At 39.7% G+C, this 20,774-nt stretch overlaps 1 protein-coding gene across 1 annotated transcript in view; it reads right to left on the bottom strand.

Annotated features, from left to right (window-relative positions):
• Window positions 1-985: 985 nt before the first annotated feature.
• LOC124622092 (protein farnesyltransferase/geranylgeranyltransferase type-1 subunit alpha) overlaps window positions 986-20,774 on the bottom strand; it is a 60,244-nt gene continuing 40,455 nt past the window's right edge. Inside the window, exons 5-7 of the mRNA XM_047147672.1 lie at window positions 17,819-18,019; window positions 13,142-13,322; window positions 986-1,515 (exon numbers count right to left, since the gene is read on the bottom strand). Coding sequence (XP_047003628.1) covers window positions 1,381-1,515; window positions 13,142-13,322; window positions 17,819-18,019 — 517 coding nt within the window. The 3' untranslated portion in view covers window positions 986-1,380. The remainder of the gene's footprint in view (window positions 1,516-13,141; window positions 13,323-17,818; window positions 18,020-20,774) is intronic.

Here is a 20,774-nt window from a genome sequence, read left to right as displayed (position 1 = left end):
CACCCAGGAAGTATCATATTTTTCTAATATGGTGAAGTAATCATTTTTTTTCCCCTTGGAGCAACTGGTATGGAATGACTCTAGTCTTTTGCTGATTATAGTCACTTACTCCATAACTAATGGAAAGTGAAAGTAAATTAAAACTTATAAGACTTTTAGTGCGACCACATTCATATTTGATACTACTGCTGTGCAAGATGCCAGTATCATTTCAGTTCCTTCATACTCCTCTTTGGCCATACCACGTATTATTCTTGTAATCTCATACACACTGTTTAATAATTACTGCTCACCACAAAAGAGTAGCAAATAAAGTGCAGTGTTTTCCTGGCTACACTGTTGAAATACATTCTTTTCTCACAATAAAGTCGTGTATCAAGAACTGATCTCTTAAGTGAATAGTTTAAGTGTTATCAGTCACATTGTTATATCCAAAGTTTAAAAAAATAATGACAAAATACAAAACGGTAACCACGTGCAAGAAAATTTATAAGGATACTTACTCAACTTGTGTAGCACATTCATTACTGCACAGCACACTGATGGTTCTTAACAGAGTGTCAAATCGCAAATGTGGCATCACAAAGTATGCCCATTATAAACTTTCATGATAAAGGACACTGCATTCTTTCCTACACCACCAGGGCAACTGATTCAATGTTTTGACATAACAAAGAACACAAAAATTAAACTTGTCAATACATGTACATCAAAATTGCCTTTTTCTTGTAGGTACATTAGTGGTTCTGGCATAAGAGGGATACTACAGTTCACAAGCTAGAAATAGTTTTTTTTTTTTTTTTTTTTTTTTTTTTTTTTTTTTTTTTTTTTTTTTTTTTTTTTTGGGGGGGGGGGGCGTGTTACATATTTATATGTAATAGGAGATAGAATCTATTAAACATTTGTACAGCCATAAGTAACATAAGGATTTTTATGTATTATATGTCACTAAATGATTATAATAAATCACAGAGATTCAAATAAGTTTATTGTTGATATCTGTTTATTGTATACAGTCTTTGTACAGTGTTAATTGCATAAGAAAGCAAAAGATGTGCTAAGCTATTTATCTTAAGTGGAAAGCAGTAAGTTCTTTCAACACTCATATACAAGTTGTAAAAATAAAGTAACTTTAAGAATGTACAGTAATATACATAAGTGTATCACAGAAAAATACTGCAAGTTATATGTTTTATACAACTTTGTAGTTACCTCAGATGATAAAAGTGATTACAAAAGAAACACTGATTCATATATTAGTCTGCAAATATATGGATGGTCCTCCAGGTTCTTAAATAAACTGAATTCATTTAGAGTGCCATTTAAAAGTAACAGCATTTGTACAGAGCCCAGGAGATAGGTAAAATCTTGTTAATAAAATTAAATGGTATCACCTCCTCCTCTTGTATCACTGCTAAGATTATTGGCTGAAGCTTTACTGGCAAGTACTCTTGCAATATATTTCCAATAAGCAACACGGATGACATCATGTTCTTTAGCTAGGGCATCACACAACTGAAAACAAAATCCATATTCAAATTAAAAACATAAGAAAATCATACATAGTAAACTGGGATATACCTTTTAATTCATGGTCTGAAGAGCAGGAAGTCTACCTGCCAGAGTTGTAGTATGAATACTGACAAATAAATACTGGGTAATTTTAAAATCCAGGTTCATTTGAAAAAAACTGTTACAAATAAATGGCCAAGAACAGATAACAGATAATATTATTAAATTCTCAAAGCTTTTTTAGAATGTTTATAAATGTTCTGTGTATCCACCCTTCATCGAATTGCACACATCTAACTAGTAGCCCAATTCTACCCATACTAGAGCCAGCATAAGAGGAGTGAAGGTGAGAACGGCTGTTGTGATGCGGAATCAGACGTTTTTGAGATTTTGTGGGAGAGTTGGAACAAAAATTTTATCCTTGAAGTAATCACACAAAAAAAAGGTCACAAGGTGGAAAGAACAACAATCTTTCCCCAAGGATAAAAAGAGGCCTTGTCACTGAAACTTAATTTGCTTGGGAAGTTGTCATTCTCAAGACGGTTCTGCATACCAATGCAAAACACTAGACAGTGCAGTTCCTCATCATGGCTTACGGCTTGCATGAACAGCAATTCATACAGTTTCACTCACCATCGCTTATGAAGGATTTTCCACATTGTTCGCTGACGGATGTTGAGTTTTGCACTAGCTCGATGCATAGATTTTGTGGAACTTCACAATATCATCTCCCTCACATGGTCCACTGTCTGTTCTGTAACACCCTGTTGGTTCGAACATTTTGCACCACACAACCATCCATCCTCCTCAAATGCATTGTACTACTTTACAATGTTGTTGTAAACTTCTGCTGTCTTGTTAAACTCCCCATAGTAAGCTCTTTGCACACTCACTATCAACTGGCAAAAGCCAAATTCTAGCATTCAAAATGCTCTCTCCGGCTGGATAACCACCATTTTCAGCCACTATGGCTGGTGGCGCCTCTGTGGGCAGTCTTCCAAATTAAAAATAAATAACAACTCCGAGAGTTTGTACATTATGTTTAGCCATTTACCTACACTGATATTTTAAAATGTTTTATGTTCAACTCCCGGTATTTTCCCTGTGAGGGGACTGGAACATTATGCAGTAAGACTCGTGGTGCCAACTGAGGAGCTGCTTGTAGAAGTAGTGGCTCCAAGGTCTGAAAGTTGATAACAGCCGGCAGAGTGGTGTGCTGACCACATGTCCCTTAAGACTGCATCCACATGAAGCCATGTTGGTGGATGATGAGACACCAGCTGATCTACATTGAATGGCTTTCAGGGCCTGATCACAGAGTTTAGTTTTTTAGTTTTAATTCATGGACTTTATAATTACCCTGTAGACTGAAGTACAATTATAGTTTTCCAGTCTCAGTGGTAGTGTCCAGAGCTGGAGGACAATAAAAAACACACATGGTGAAACTTAACTATGAAGCACATTTATTTTGTGTAACAGAAAATATTCAGTTATATCAAAGGAAAATTCAACTGAGAAAATTAATAACTTCTGAGACACAATGGCTGGCCAGTACTTAATTTCAGGAGGCAGAATGTTTAGTATTGGGAACAGAGACACACAATAGTGAATGTGGTGATGCTATCATAGCTTTTAGACCCATTGATTCCTTCTAAGGGAAGAAAGGGGCATTGGTTGGGGAAGGTTGGAAAGGAAGGGCAGGTAGCTCAGGAACCCAGGATGAGAGGGACCCAATTGTAGTGAGGACGTGGGTAGATAAAGATAAAGGGTGAGGTGTTGGAAAGTATATCAGAGATAGTACAATGGTCACCACTGCACCAGCTTCTGTCCAGAGAGAAGTGGAGATACAATAGGAAGACAAGAGAGGTATAGTGCAATTAAGAACTGAACCACACAACACAGAGCAGGGAGGGGAGAGAGGGGCATGAAATTATTTGCAGTTTTCACTTCTCTTTCCTCAATCTATCTTTGCTTTTTACTCTGTTCTCAAATTTTCTGGGCTGCTGCTGACACAGTGCTTACTAATGTACCATCTCTGATCTATCTTCTATAATGCCTTCCCAATGCCAAGTTGCCATTTGGGTGTGAACATAGGTGGGTAGGTGTCAACAAATGGATTGCACACGAGAAATGGTCACTCGAGTATGTGTCAGAGAGAATGAACCACTTGAGACGATGTGCAAGCTGGGCAGTGCACAACCCCAAAACGGATGGTGCACACTACAGTCACCGAGCAGCAGAAAGGGGTGAGGTAGCTGCCCAATAAGCTGGAGAAAGTCTGCCCTGGTAATACTGAATGATGAAGGGATGTAAACATTACAAAGGGAAAAGGTCAAGTGAGGAAGGAAAAGGGAACTGCAACAGCTTGTAGGCAGATAGTCAGGGAGATGGGTTGACTATGAACGGGCATCCCATATGAGCAGCATGTCTCCCTCATGAGATGGAATGCCGAACTCAGAGGGAAGGTCAAAATGGACCAGGAGGAAACACGAGAGCTCAAAGTGGTTGTGAGGACAATTTTTTCCTGAAGGCAGAGAACAAGTGGACACTGCTACGCTAAGAGCAGCCATAAATGCTCTATGTTGGATCAAAGACCACAATTCGGATCCTGCTCCCTGTGGTCTACAGGAGCATCGCCATTTTTCTGCTATCAGCCTGTGAAGTACAGTGCAGCAAAACATTTCGTACTGCACATCAGCGACACAGAGGTTGGCCGGGCGAAGGTATCACATGGTGACACAGTCAAAGAGGATCTTCAAGTCGGCGAATGAGGAGACCATTTGCCTTTGTTTGACTCCTTTGAGCCTTTCTGGTTTGCAGAGGAAGATTCAGATATTGGTTGCCTGGAGGGATGTAGGAAACCTTCATGAGAGTATTCCTTCTGTCCTTTCTGGCCTGGCAATTGTATAGCTGGTGACTTCGCCCTGAGAGGTGACAGTTTGGTGGCATGTTGCACAGCTGAAGGAGGAGACAGGGACACTACCATGACATTGGGTGATTTCACAACCTCAAAGCTGAATGCGAGGTTGCACGTATGCGTGGCCATGTCCTTCATGGAGTGAGAGGTAGCAAGAACAGTACTGTAGGTACCAGATTATAGACACAGAGTTCCCGACTAGCCAACAACTTGCGAGCGACCGAGTAAGGCACTTTTTCCTTCACCCAAAACTCCTGGATAGCCCACTCATTGAGACACACAGGGCAATTGCAGGAGGAGGTGGCATGGTTACCACTGCAGCTGATACAATGGGGACGAGGATGTGCATCCCTACCACAGGCTACACATGGGGCTGGGTGTCGACAAGACGTTCTAGTGTGATTGGAATGATGACACTGGTAGCAGCACACCGGGTTCGGAATGTACAGTCGGACTGTGATAATTTCATAGTGTATTTTGATCTTGGACAGAAGCACCACTCTATCAAAGGTGAGAAGTAGAGTGCGGGTGGCCACTAATGAGGAAGCTATCTCTTTCATCACCCGGTGGACGGCAATGACACTCTGATCAGAGAGGTAAGATTGGATTTCTGCCTGTGTTAGACCATCAAGCGGCCTACTGTAAATAACACAAAGGGAAGAATTCAGAGTTACATGGGCCTCGACACAAACAGGATAGTCGTGGAAGAGTGAAGCTGCAAGCACTTGTTGTGCTTGAGAATCAGAAGTAGTCTCCAAAAGCAAAGTACCATTGTATAAACGAGAGCAGGATTCAAAGAGCCTGCAATTGTATCAACACCTTTCAGAATAACAAGTGGATTTACCATAGCAAACGACTGACCATCATCAGTACAGGAAAACACGAGAAACCACTGTGCAGCTGGGAGAGTCTTTGAATTGATAGCCTCATTCCATTCATGTTTTGTAGCCACTGACTGTGAAGATGATTGGCTCAATACAAGAAAGTCCTCCATAATTGCCAGCATCTCCAATTGCACGCTCCTTCAAAAGGGGGCACATCTGCCTTAGGTGATTGTTCACACCTCCCGAACACCTCACAGAGGGATCGATCAGCAATTTGGGAAGGTAGCAGCTAAGGCAGTCACCCCTCCCAGGGCCTGGCCTGTACCAGGGAATATGTGCGAGCCAGAGCTGGGAATTATACATTACCCAGTCACCTGTTATGTGTCAGATGCATGGGTTACCGTTCAGGAGTGCACAGGGAGGGAGAAGAAGAAAAAGAGGAAAGAGGAACCTCAAATACCAAAGCAGAGGAAGGATAGGAAAAGATGAACGAAGAAAGAAAAATGGATCGTATAAACAGTGATGAGACTGTTCCGATTGTTTGTTTGTTTGTTTTGCTTTAGGGTACAAAAACAACTGGGGTCATATAGGCCCAAGTCAAAACTATAGAACACAAAGACAGAGAGGCATTAAAAAATGACTATACGTCAATCCCAACTCACATAATAGAAGACAGCTAAAAACAGGGATGTGGAGAAACAGCTCTACAAAAGACACCATACAGAAATGGAGGTCCAAAACCAAAAATTAAATGGCCTTCACAATATTGCTTTGACGGATAAACAGTAAAATGCGGTTGACAGCCCACGAGTCATTTGCTAAAACGGCCGATAACTCAGACGGAGGAAGGGCCAAGAGGAAGTCCTCCAAGCCACTGGGAGAGGATTAATTATGCAGAGCTTATTCCCATGAAGGGAGGGCCAATGCCGATGCCAAAGGGACACCACCACCTGACAGAGGACAACACGGAGATCATTGGAGGGAATACAGGAACTAATGGGCTGAGGTACGAAGACCGCAACATTGGAAGCAGCGTTGTCAGCCTTGTTTCCTGGCACACCTACATGACCAGGAACCCACATAAACATCACAGTGGCTCCACCTAACAGTGACCAAGTGACAGTTTTCCTGGGCCTGTTGCACTAAGGGATGGGCGGTGTACAGTGCAAGTAGTCTTTGAAGGGCACTGAGAGAGTCTGAGCAGAGGGCACAACTGAAATGTCTGTGTCACCAGATGTACTCCATGCCCTGATACAAAGTGAAGAGCTCAGCTGTAAATACTGAGTAGTGTGCCAGAAGCCGATATTGAAAGATGTGGGTGTTTATGACGAAGGCACAACCTACACCACCGTCAGTCCAAGAGCCATCAGTGTACACAAAAGGTACTATAACGAAGTTCCATGCAAAGATCATGAAACTGAAGGCAATAGAGTGAGGCTGGAGTAGTATCCTTAGTAAGCCAATGAAGGCCAAGGGTAACACGGCCCGCTTCATGATACCAAGGTGATGAAGGGTTCACACACACCAGGAAAGTTGCAGGTAGTGTGAAGATAAGCAGCCGTAGAAAGTGCCGAAAATGAACTCCAGGAGGTAACAGAGAAGAAGGACGCATCCAATACTGGCAATCAAAGGAATCACCGAAGAAGGATACACAGGATGGGTGGCCATGCATGGCAGACAAATGGCATGCATACCTGCTGAGGAGAAAGTCACAGCAGTAGGACAGCGGTAGTTCAGCAGTTTCAGCATACAGACTCTCAACCAAGGTAGTTTAAAAGGCGCCACTGGCCAAACGGATGCCATAATGGTGGATAGTGTTGAGACGGCATAAGAGGGACGGACGCACAGACACATAAACAAGGGAGCTGGAGATGCATGGCGAGAGACAGGCCATTACAGGGCTAACTTTTTCATCACCCGACAGACGGCAATGACACCCTGTTCAGAGAGGTAAGATTGGATTTCTGCCTGTGTCAGACCATCGAGCAGCCTAGTGTAAATAACACCATGGGAAGGATTCAGAGTTGTATGGGCCTCGACACAAACAGGATAGCTGTGGAACAGCGAAGCTGCAAGCAGTTGTGCTTGAGAATCAGAAGTAGTCTCCAAAAACAAAGTACCATTGTGTGAATGACAGCAGGATTCACAGGGCCAGCAATTGTATCAACACCTTTCAGAATAATAAGTGGATTTACCATAGCGAAGGACTGACCGTCTTCAGAACGTGAAACCATGGTACAGCTGGAAGGGTCTCGGAATCGTTAGCCTCATTCCGTTTATGTTTTGTAGACACCGATTGTGAAGATGATTGTCTCATTGCAAGAAAATCCCCCACGATTGCCAGTGTCTCCGATGGCACACTCCTTCCAACTGGGGCCCCCTTCACAATGGGGCGCACCTGTCTTAGGTGACTGTTCACACCTCAAGTCACACCTCCAGAACACCTGACAGAGGGATCAATTGACAACTTGGGAAGGTAGCAGCTCAGACAATCACTCCTTCCTGGGCTTGGTCTGTACCAGGGGGTACATGCGAACCCTATCTGTCAACCCAGGGCCGGGAATTATGCGTTACCCATCACCTGTTACATGTCAGACGCATGGGCTGGCCATCAGGAGCACACAGGGAGGAAGAAGAAAAAGAGGAGCCTCAAATGCCGAAGCAGAGGAACAAGAGGAGAAGGTAAACAAAGAAAGTAAAAGGGAACAAAAGACAATGGTGAGACTGTTCTTATGTCAATGACAGACTATGCGGAACATTCCCAAAAACATCCCAGACACGTTCCCCAAGGGAGGGGTAAAAGAACAGGATAGACATGCAGCATAGTTTAGTTTAGTTTAGTTATGTCATGTTCCATAGATTAGATCATTTTCACAATTACTTTATCGATATGATGTGGAACAAGATAGATTACAAGATATATATACACACATGAATAGTGCTAATATTAATATTACTGAAATTTTTAGTTCTACACATGCAACTACATTTAGAGTTTTTTTTTTTTTTTTTTTTTCCTTCACCAGTTCTGAAACAGAAACTTGTCCATGGAATAGAAGGAGTTGTCCACAAGAAATGATTTTAAGCTACATTTAAAACTTGGTCTGCTATCTGCCAGACACTTTAATGTTGTTGCGCAAATGATCAAAGACTTTTGTTGCTGAATAATGTACTCCTTTTTGAGCAACTGACAGCTTCAATAATGGATAGGAAAGGTCATTTTTCCCTCTAGTGTTGTACGTATGAACATCACTGTTCTTCGCAAATTGAGATGGATTATTTATAATGAATTTCATTAGCAAATATATGTACTCTGACGGTGCAGTTAAAATACCTAACTCCTTGAATAGGTGCCTACATGACATCCTTGGGTGGACACCACTAATTAATTCTCACTGCTCTCTTTTGCGCAATCAATACTTTATGTCTAAGTGGTGAGTTACCCCAGAAAACTATTCCATAAGACACTATTGAGTGGAAATATGCAAAGAATGTTAGCAGGCTGATCCGTTTATTACCAATACTAGCGATTAAACGAAGAGCGAAAGAAGCTGAACTTAATTGTTTGAGAAGCTCAGTAATATGCTTCTTCCAGTTCAAGTTTTCATCAATGTGAACACCCAAAAATTTGGAGAAATCTACCCTGTTAACTGAGCCCTGTTCATAAGCAACATCAATTGTTGGTATGACTCTATTCAGTGTACAGAACTGGATATAGTGAGATTTTTCAAAATTAAGGGAGCGTCCATTTTCTGAGAACCACTTAATAATTCTTTGAAAGACATCCTTAACAATATCTTCAGCTGCTCTTTCTGGAATGGGATTTATTATAACACTCATGTCATCTGCAAAAAGTACTCATTCTGCTTGCTGCATGTTAAGTGAGAGGTCATTCACAAGAATAAGGAACAGCAGAGGACCCAAAATTGAACCCTGTGGGACTCCCTTTGTGATGACTCCTTATTCAGGAAGGGAAAAGATGCTGCAAAGGCTGGGGCCCCATGGGAGCCAAGCAAGAACCCGCCAAAGAACGGCGAACCCCTCTGGGGATCTGGCATATGTAATGTTCCTGTCTACCTTTTCGGGTTGGCTTGGATATCACACCAGAAGTTTTTATTTTTTGTTGGAGGGCTGGATATTACGTCTACATCATCTTTACTGTACTCTTTGGTGTTGCCATGCGATTCTTCTTAGCATAGAGCAACCATTTTGATTCCTGAACCTTGAATTTCGGGTAATCTATTAATTATTAACTCTCCATTTTCAGAGCATTGCAGTCCCACCTGTATTCAATCCATGCAGATGCAAAGGAAAAACACAAAAAAAAATTCTTTTCCTCCTCAAACTACCACTTCAAAAGCTTGAGCAGTAAGGACTCAAATACCCACATACAGTGCCAAGAAGTGTGACTTCATCACTGTTGATCCAACACATTTGAGTCATCATCATACAACTCAACTACAGATGCTGCGCCTGTAACTGAGACAAAGGTCTCACCACTCATATCATCAGTTGGTATTTCATCAAGTTCTGATAGGTTCCCATCAAAGTTGAACGGCTTCTTTAGCTCATGAAGTGTCGTCTCCTGACACCAAGAAATTTTTTTAAGTATTCCATTTTCAATCAAATAATTTTTCTTTTGTTATGACAATTATTATTATTTATTGTGGTTATTATAGCTACTTCTCTTATCATCACTTAATAAGATAGGAATGAGTCAAAACTGATAGATTACATCTGAATATTTACAAATAAACAAATGCTTCTATGAGATAAAAAAATCAACTTTGTTATTAACACAATAAATTTGGATTAAATGCCTAACAAAAGAAATAAATCATAGTAAATTGTCTGTAACTGTGAACATGCAAGTAAGTGCAGTGGTAAAACATGTTGTGATATAATACCAAGAGATGTCACTTGACCACATGACAAGACAAGACAAGACAAGACATCAAGATTAAATCATGATTATGATCATTTCTTTATTTATTAGCAACTGTGTTTACATATGACCTGCACTCTATAAGATACTGCAGTTTGTGTTTTACGGTTACTTTTATGATGAACATCAATAATATACTAATAAATGAAGACACGTCAAGCAAGTAGTATCAACAGAAGTCACTAAACTGTGCATCATTTGAATACTTGATCAAAGCTACGGATTTCTCAAGCTGAACTTGAACAGTTTGAGTCATTTTCAAGCACAATACTAGCTGGAAGGGGTTAGTAACACAAGCTTGGCCAAGCACTAGGGCAAATAAGGGAAGGGAAGTGGTGAGCAGGCAGCAAATTTTGTCATGCTGCCCAGCATGTGAAAGTACACCACATACCTTGGCTTTTAATGAATATCTATTTTGTTTAAACTGCATTGAAAGTCTAGATATGGGTCAATGGAGCACTTATGTGTTCCAAGCAGCAATGTCAATGCTCACTGTGAGGTCTGATGGGAACAAAAGGGGCTGTGTCAGCTGCTGGTTTTACACAACTGAAGAGAGAGAGCAACAGCATACAATATGTAAAGCAAGAGACGAATGAATACTGTCACATTCTCACATCAACCCAGATGTGAAATCCACAATGTATTAAAAAACAGCTGTGTTCTCAGGTCACATGGTAACCACAACCTTGGAACTTGCTACATATTCAGGAAAAAAGACAAATATTTGTGATAACCAAGATCATAAATTTCATTGCTGTTTATGTCACTAATAGCAATTTTATCTGTGCTATTAGGACGATGATATTGACACAATGTAGGCTTTCATGGCCGGTGTTGTCTTTAGTTGAAACTTCCGGGCTGAGAGACCGTGGTCAATGTATAAAATTCCCACCTAAAGTTTCGTCTCCATCTGCAGGAGACATCTTCTGAGGCCATCTGGCTACTGCAGTAGATGTCTCGCGCAGATGGAGACGGAACGTTAGGTGGAAATTTTATACATCGACCACAGCCTCTCAGCCTGGAAGTTTCAACTGAAGATGATATTGATAGTTTTACATTCAGGATGTTACATTCATTTTTGATATGGATAGTGTGATAGTAATGTTTAGTGAGCTGGTTATACTGAATTTTAAGGTTGCTTACTGATTTTTCATATATCTTTGATGACAGGGAAAAAACTAGATGAGCTGACAGACTGACCTGCAGCATAAGCCAAAGCTTCCTTCTGCTTCCGCCACTTTCTCCCTACACCACACCATCTGACACAGCCACCGCCCCACTCCACCTACCAAAGGAAGGTGCGGGTAAGAAGGGGGAGAGAAAGAGGGAGAAGGGGGGGGGGGAGAGAGAGAGAGAGAGAGAGAGAGAGAGAGGGAGAGAGAGAGAAGGAGGACAGGGAGGGAGGGAGAAGGGGGAGAGAGTGAGGGAGAAGGGGGAGAGAGGGAGGGGAAGAGGGAAAGGAGAGGGGGGAGGGGAGGGGAAGAGGGTCAGGAGGGGGGAGGGAGAGAGGGAGGGGGAGAGAGGGAGGGAAAGAGGGATGGGGAGAGTGGGAGGGGGAGAGTGGGAGGGGGAGAGAGGGGATAGTGGGGGAGGGAGGGGAGAGTGGGGAAGGGGGAGAGGGGGGAGAGGTGTTGGGGGAGGGATTGGGAGGGGGAGGGAGGGAGGGGGGGAGAGAGAGAGAGAGAGAGAGAGAGAGAGAGAGAGAGAAATTCTCTTCAGTGTGTGCCTGATGACAACTCAATACTTCTGCTATGGTGAGTGGTCTCCTTTACTTCTAAATTATTTACAATAACCCACTTCTACGTCTTATTTCTCATTTTGAGAAAAAATTTGGGGATGCAGTTTAATTCCAACCTAACAAACCCATAGAAAATTATAAAGGAGAAGCTCATTGGTTACTTATGTCTGACTCCGGATATGTCATGTTGACTACTCACGATTTATCACACAGATCATTACCAACAGAAGCTGCCGAAACTGTAAGTGCACTACACCAGAGTGTGCATCTCCTTTAAATCTGACGTCTGACAAAGGTTTTCATACAGTCATTACATTTTATATGATTTTGAACAATAATGTCGAATTATTCCAGCAATCTCAAAAATTTATTTCTACATTTATTCAGGTAATACAGTCAACAGTAGGTCACTAAAAAAAATTAAAATAAAAAAATTACTAATTTTTTGCAAGCCATTCTGAATTTTAATATTCCTTACGAGACAACACCTCTCAACAGTTAACAGCAAATTCTGCAAGGAATCTCATAAATTACAGAAATGACCAGCTAAGTCACTTAAAAGTACTGTAAAGAGCTGCTGCTTTGCATTATATTGGGAAAGTTCTGATATTATTTTTATATCTCTTCATGATACTCCATCTACAATTAATTACTTACAAGATAAGCCCAGTCCAATGTCACACCTGATAAAAGATTAAAACAACAATCAAATATCCCCTATAAGTCCTTCCCAGCACCATGACTTCATAAAATCCTTTTGGTTTCCAACAGCTGAATAACCCTTCGGAAATTACAACTGAAGACTGTGATAGTGACAACTGTTGAAATCTTGAGAATACAACTTAATTGACATGGCTTCAACAGAGAGGATTTTATTCAACAATCGCACATATCAACAACAATAAAAGGTAGATAGAGGGAGAGACATAGATTCTCCAACTTCTTGAGCTGGCACTTCTTCAATTTTCTAGAGTGAAAACTCAGAACAAGAACTGGAGATGAGTACTACTTTCTTACCTACACTTCAGTTTACTTCCACTTTTCTGTCCACTGGAAGGAACTGCTGGTAACAAAGTAATTTTACCATTTTTATACCCCTGCTACTTTGTTTTGTTTCAGTTATTGGCAAACTGAATTGCGCATAATTAATGTTTGTTTACTTTAAGTAAAGGATTATTTATGAATGAGATAAAACAAAAACTTACTGCAAGAGCCTTCTGCAACAGTTCTGGCCTCTTTTCTGGCTGTTGCTCTATTTGATCCTCTAAAAGATTGACCATAAATGCCAATAGATAGGGTGAACGGCTGCCTGCACCATAGAGTTCTTCACAGAATTCCTGTAAACTTAATTGTTGTGCCATGTTCTGTTCTGCGTGCAACAGTATCCTAACAGAAACAAAAAGAAACAATGCACTGAAGAATGTATTCTAATGACAGACTTTCAATATTCCACATCCATATTATATATGAAACAACTATCAATAAGCTTTAGAAATTTTCTGTCATTCAGAGATCAGCAAAGAAAACAATGTTCCATTAAAAGTCAATAAAAACTTTTATTTTTGAGATTTGATTACTTACTGGTAGTACAGCTTCCCTTTAAAATATCCTCTTTGTCTAAAATAAGAGGACACATTCAATCTTGCCTTAAATTTACAATAATTAACTAAATTTTTTGAGCAAGTAGTTGTGTTTCAGTTATATTTTATTACCTCCTCTTATGTATAAGTGGTTTATTAACTAACTGGCAGATTGGAAGAAAACATGGAAGGAAGACTGTGGTTCAGGAACTTCACTGATGTGGCTTGAAGATACTTTTTTTCCCTCCTCAACAGTGAAGTATATAAACAACAACAAAAGGCAGGTAGAGAGAAAAGGAGACATCAAATTTCCAGTCTCCAAGGTGAAAACAGAAACTGGTTGTAGGGATCACTTTCTTGCCTACGCTATCATATTTTCACCTCATTTTACTTCCACATTTCTGACCATGGATCCATGGATAGGAACTGCTGATCCCAAAGACTTTTTATTCATGTCTCTATCACTGCTACTTTGTTTTGTTTCAGTTATTAGCAAACAAACACCCTTCTGATGTTCGTTTACTTTTATAGTTTGGCATAATTCATCAACAGAATCTATAAGACAAGAAACAATAACTCACTGCAAGAGCTCTTTGGAACTGACCTGTTCATCTCTAATTTTCAACCTTTTCATTAAGGCAATGGGCTCCTATTTATGAAGTGTGATGTTATAGCTCAATTTCGTCCTGGCTTCCCTAAATCACTTATGGAGTGCACTTTTCAAGACATATCAGTTGAGGAGCTAAACCTCATTTTTCTTTCCATGTTTTCTTCCAATCTGTCCAAGTGGTTAATAAAAATCTCATGTCAGGTTACCTTCCACTCTGAAAGCTGTTGCACTCCATGACTATTATATTGACTTGTAAATTATAGATTGCAGCGACCAGTCGTCCTTTTTTAAATTTTATTGTGCAGATCTAGATTTCGGCTAGAAGCTAGCCATTCTCAATGTTAAGAATACAAGAAGTACATAGCTGGATGATGTCATAAAGGTTACAAGTAATGGCTTAACTGATATGGTTTGTATATTATATGTAATGCCTGTTGGTTGGGCTTCATCCACAGTGCTTTACTTTCCTTGAAGTTCATATACATAGTTCACGTAGATGGTGCCATGCAACTAACCGATGTGTTCTCCATACAGCCTGCCTTCCGCAAACAGCAGTATTCAATGTAGTATTCAGTATACGAGGGTCACTCCAAAAGAAATGCACACCATTTTTTTTTTAATACATCTTTTATTCTACATGTTTGAAAGTTTTCCAGTGTGTAGATACATCCTTTAGAAACAATATTTTCATTTCACCACATAATTTCCATTCCTCTCAATTGCCTTACGCCATCTTGGAACCAGCGCCTGTATACCCCCACGGTAAAATTCTGGACCAGCCTGTTGGAGCCACTCTTTGGCAGTGGGCACAAGGGAGTCATCATCTTCAAACCTTGTTCCACAAAGAGAGTCTTTCAGTTTCCCAAAGACATGATAGTCAAAAGGAGCCAGGTCATGATTGTAAGGCGGGTGTTTCAGTGTTGTCCATCCGAGTTTTGTGATCGCTTCCATGGTTTTTTGACTGACATGTGGCCGTGCATTGTTGTGCAACAGCAAAACATCCTGCTTTGGCCGATGTGGTCGAACACGACTCAGTCGAGCTTGAAGTTTCTTCAGCGTCGTCACATATGCATCAGAATTTATGGTGGTTCCACTTGGCATGATGTCCACAAGCAAGAGTCCTTCGGAATCGAAAAACACCGTAGCCATAACTTTTCCACCAGCGGTGTGGTCCTGAATTTTTTTTTCTTGGGTGAATTTGCATGATGCCACTCCATTGATTGCCTCTTCGTCTCTCTTCCAAGAAATTCATCTCCACCACTCTTGTACTGTTCCAAAAGTTCGCTGCATACCGTTTTTCTTGTTTCTTTGTGAGCCACTGTCAACATCCTGGGAACCCACATGGCACAAACCTTTTTTAATGCCAACACTTTCAGTACTCTGCAAACACTTCCTTCCCCTATCCCAATTCGTTCACTGTAATGCGTCTGTCAGCAGTCACCAATTCGTTAACTCTCTGCACATTGTCTGGAGTGTGTGCAGTACGAGACCTGCCGCTGCAAGGACAATCCTCAATATTGCTATGCCCACTTTCATCACATAACCTGCTTGCCCACCAACTAACTGTACTGCAATCAACAGCAGCATCTCGATACACCTTTTTCAACCTCTTGTGGATGTTTCCCACTGTCTCATTTTCACAGCACAGGAATTCTAAGACAGTATGTTGCTTCTGATGAACATCAAGTGTAGCAGCCAACTTGAAGACATGCTGTGACGGCGCCACTCACGGGAACAGGTTGAACTAAGTTTGAAAACAAGCGGGAAGGATGTATCTACACACTAAAACTTTCACACATGCTGAATGAACACTGTATTTTTACAAAAATAGTGTGCATTTCTTTTGGAGTGACCCTCGTAGTATTCAATGAATATACAAACCATAGGAGTTAAGCCCTTACTTGTAACTTTTATGACATAATCTAACTATGTACTTCTTGTATCCTTAGCACTGAGAATGGCTAGCTTCTAGCCGAAATCTAGATCTGCACAATAAAATTTAAACAAGGATGACTGATCACTGCAATCTGTAATTTACAAAAGCTCATGCTAGAAGAGGTGATAAATTAAAACAAAATACAACTACCTGCTCGAAAAAGCAAACTGAGTTTTGTAAAATTAATGGAAAATCAGATTTGTCCTCTTGTGGCAAGGAGGATATTTTAATGTGAAGCTATACCACCTATAAGTCATAGGAGTCTCAAAAATAAAAAGTTTTCATTGCCTTCATTACAAATAAAGTCCTAGCTCAGATTAGATAAAAAAAGTTTTTAAATTAATAAAGTTGTAATATAACCTAATAACCTAAAATGAATTTCGGGCAACACGGGCTTAGTAAATCTAAAGCCCGTGTTGTTGCCCGTTAGCTAACGGAAGTGACGTCACTTCCGCTGATAAGTTTGATTTTCCAGCAACACGGGCTAAGTAAATATATATAGCGGTGCCGGAGGCGCTCAGCCAGCGCTGAATACTCTAAGTCCAGTGATCAGACAGAAGTACCCACCCACCATCCCTACACCTAATACCACCCAACAAAGAGTTATTTAATGATTTATTTAACTAGTGTGATGTCCCAGGGAGCATCCCAGAGTGCCCCAGAGGTGCATCCCAGAGTGCCACAGAGAGCTACAACACTAAGAAGAATCGCTTCTCGGCTTTTGGCAAGATCAATGTGTAGTCTTCTTTAATAAGAATAAACAAGATAACAATTACTGATAAGAAATTAAATAAGATAAGAAAAGTACCATAACACGAGAAGATCAATGTGTAGTCTTCTTTAATAAGAATAAACAAGATAACAATTACTGATAAGAAATTAAATAAGATAAGAAAAGTACCATAACACGAGAAGAATAATAACAAGTATAAAAGGCTAAGAACAGAAAATACCCACCCACCATCCCCACGCCTATACACCCTATACACAATAGTTATTATTTAAAAAAGAAATTGTTTATTTAATTATGGACATTGTCGCAGAAGATACTACAGTAGGAGCAGACTACCAGTGTACAAGACAGTGGACACCTTCAGTTTTGTTCCTAATAATGTATCTCAAGAAGAGTTACTCACTGGTCCAATCACATTTGTTGGATGCAAGATTAACTTCTCATGTAATATACAGTAATGTCACCTTGCACTTTATACTTGTTATTATTCTTCTCGTGTTATGGTACTTTTCTTATCTTATTTAATTTCTTATCAGTAATTGTTAACTGAGTTTTGTAAAATTAATGGAAAATCAGATTTGTCCTCTTGTGGCAAGGAGGATATTTTAATGTGAAGCTATACCACCTATAAGTCATAGGAGTCTCAAAAATAAAAAGTTTTCATTGCCTTCATTACAAATAAAGTCCTAGCTCAGATTAGATAAAAAAAGGCAGGAAATCGGGCATAGGTTTATCAAGGGAATCATCCTAGCACACCCCATAAGTGATTTAGAGAAGCCATATAAAACCTAGATACGAAAGGATTTGAACAACATAGCTCCTGAATACATCACCACTGCCTTAATAGAAAGGATAGAAATTTAAAATTTGGCAGATATGGTGCTGCAAAATGGAAAAAAACCTTTTCAACTAATGATATTTTACATTCCTGTAACACCTACAGAAGTAATATGCAACATGGTACACACTTGCTAGTATTACAACAAAACAATTATTCCAAAAAAACATTTTGGTTTTACATACCCATCAAGGTAATTCCACGCACTTTCATTGTTTGATGCTATTCTTATTTTCTCTTTGGTATATTCTACCTCCTGTCGAATAATATCTGGTGTGAATCCTGTTGTATGCTTGAGCACAAAATAGCGCTGATTCCATGCAGAATTGTTGCGGACATCATCATCAAGTAATCTGTCTACAAAGTTAAGTTCACCATCATACAACCTGTAAAATTATCAACACAATGAACAGCCAAGATAAAAAATTATAACAATAAAGGAAATTCCTGGATGGAGCAATACGTAAAATAAGGGAAAGGCAACCACTTACCAATGGTTGATCAATGCGTGGGGCACAGAAACACACAACAGAAAACAGTTTTCACACTGGCTTTCGAGCATTAGCTCTTTTTCTGGCAATAGCACACACACACACACCAAAACCCATGCTCCTGTGGCCACGTGCTTTTGGATGCCCTTGTGGTTGAGTGTGTGAATGTGTGTACCATAGCTCAACAAAGAGCTAATGCTCGAAAGCTTGTGTGAATGCTGTCTTGTGTGTTACTGTGACTGATACATCACTCCACTATAGGTGAGTGGTTGCCTTTCCCTTATTTTATGTACTGCTCCATTCAAGATGAAGAATTATATACCTTGTTATCTGAGACATCAAAGTTAGTACATTTCTTCCTCAAAGAGGAAAGAAGTTTATTCTTCCACTACACAAATACAATCATCAGTTTTTGACAAGGACAGAAACAACTGCATTGTGAAAAAGGTCCCTGCTTGAAGCAAAATGATAACATTGAAGATCTGAAGACTTATTTCCATTTGAATGTAGTGGTGGTGCAAAATCTTTTGAATCATCCACAAGCATTCTGCTCAGTAAGTAATAATTGCAGAACAGATTAATAACTAATGTGCATAATTCACAGATCATTTACAAGTAGAAGTTGTAGAATAATGTAGATTTACTTCGATTATATATAGAGCTTATGTTGCACTACATTTACCACTGTATCATGCAGATTGTCTTCTTCGTAGAGGACAGTTGTGTTGGGCATCAGGCATTACAAATGAAATAAATTAAAAATAAAAACATAAAACTAAGAGGAGTCCTGAATCCACAAGTTTTTTTTTAATAGACTGCTTTCCAGTCACTTCCAATTTTCTATGTTTATTTTTGAGCACTTCATGTAAATGATGACGTGTTGTCTGGAAAGGTACCCGAAGAAAATTATAAAATCCAAATCTGGGGTGTGAGTTCATATCGTGTATGAACCCAAAATGCAGGAAATATGAGTATTTCCATTTATATGTCTTTTCTCTCACATTCTGTAATGTCACATGTTTTCAATGACAAATGGTAATTTTGTAAATTTTCATTGTGAGACCCTTCATAATAAACAATACTGAACACTACTTTCAATCAGAAACATACTGTACAACAGGTACCTTTATAATTACTGTAGTTCTTTAGTTTGATTTCTGGTAAGTTCATGATGGCACATATGAGATGCAATTATGTCATTGGTTCTGCTGTTTTAAATATCAGATGGCTTGAGTAACTGTCAACAGCTGCCATATACAAGGAAATTTTGAAGTCCACAAAACATTTCAAAAAATCATTTCAGATAAATAGCAAAAGACAATGTTCAAATGATACAGTACATGAAAAATTAACACTCACAGTCTTTTTACAATGATTAAAAAGATTCTGTGTGCACATCCTTTATCACATGGCACACATCTAATTGGTAGCCCAATTCTGTGCATACCCACCCCCAAAATATCAGGAGTGAGATTAAGAACACACACAAGCCCAATCAGGGTGATATGGCAAGGTCCCATTGGAAAAATCTCTTACACAATAATGGAAATGTCAAGGGGTACCATCCTGTTGAAAGATAAAATCCACGCTATTAATTTCCAGTTACGGTATGAGTAACAACTGCAGCCTGTTGACATAGGTGATACCACTGACATTTCTCTCAGCAAAGAAGACAGGTCTGTAGACTGTCTTACTTACTGGACATGGCACAAAACAAATTAACTTTCTCAGAATCCTAAACATGTTCAACAGGTGCATGTGAATGCTCTGTGCCCTTGTGAGTGTTGTTTGGTTGACATTTTTGAAAAGATGAAAAGGGGCTTCATCACTGAAGATCAATTTGCTTGCAAAGTCATTATTTTTAAAATGGTTCTGCATAGCATGCAAAACTGTTGATCAAACAATTTATCATCAAGGGTTATGACTTGTGCAAGCTGCAGTTTGTATGCCTTGATTCTTCCCACTATTGGCTGGGGGAAATTCAATTCGGCATTAACTCAATAGGCAGGCTTTGTAGGACTTCAAAACATCACATCTCTCACATACACCAGTGGTATCCTGTGAAAGTTGTGATGGAAAGCTCTCTGCATACTTTGCCTAGTTCACCACCATTTTCAGCAACTTATTATTGTTGATGCCTCTGAAGACAGTTTTCCAAACAAACTACTCTCCAGTACCGCACTTAAAAAAATGAGAGTTTGTCTTTCTGTCTTTCATCATTTTTTGCTTCATGTGTAGCATGTTTAGCAATTTACCTGTATCAATTTTTTACAATGTTTCATGGACTTCATGATTACCCTGTATTTTCCCAGAAAATCATTCACATACAACATGGGAAATATGCTTTTAAGTATCAAACACATGTCTTACCAACATTTTAATATTATACATATTATTACTCAAATAACCACCTCTATTTGACCAGCCCTTGATGCTAATTTCAATGTGATAAAGATGCTACTTTCTACACAGACCTACCTTTGTGACCTGAATAAATAACAATATGATTTGTTTTGCATTCCACAACTTGAAACGTAACTCAATGTACAAAACTTCCTTGTGAGCCAGTCTAACTCTAAAAAACCATTCAAGCGTTTCCTAATGCTTCCCTGTAATGCAAGATTCGTGTTACATAAAATTTATCAATTTC

Source organism: Schistocerca americana, chromosome 7 (genome assembly GCF_021461395.2).
Source record: "Schistocerca americana isolate TAMUIC-IGC-003095 chromosome 7, iqSchAmer2.1, whole genome shotgun sequence".
Taxonomy (NCBI): domain Eukaryota; kingdom Metazoa; phylum Arthropoda; class Insecta; order Orthoptera; family Acrididae; genus Schistocerca; species Schistocerca americana.
Note: the sequence above shows the minus strand (reverse complement) of the source record. Positions and strands in the feature narration are given on the sequence as shown.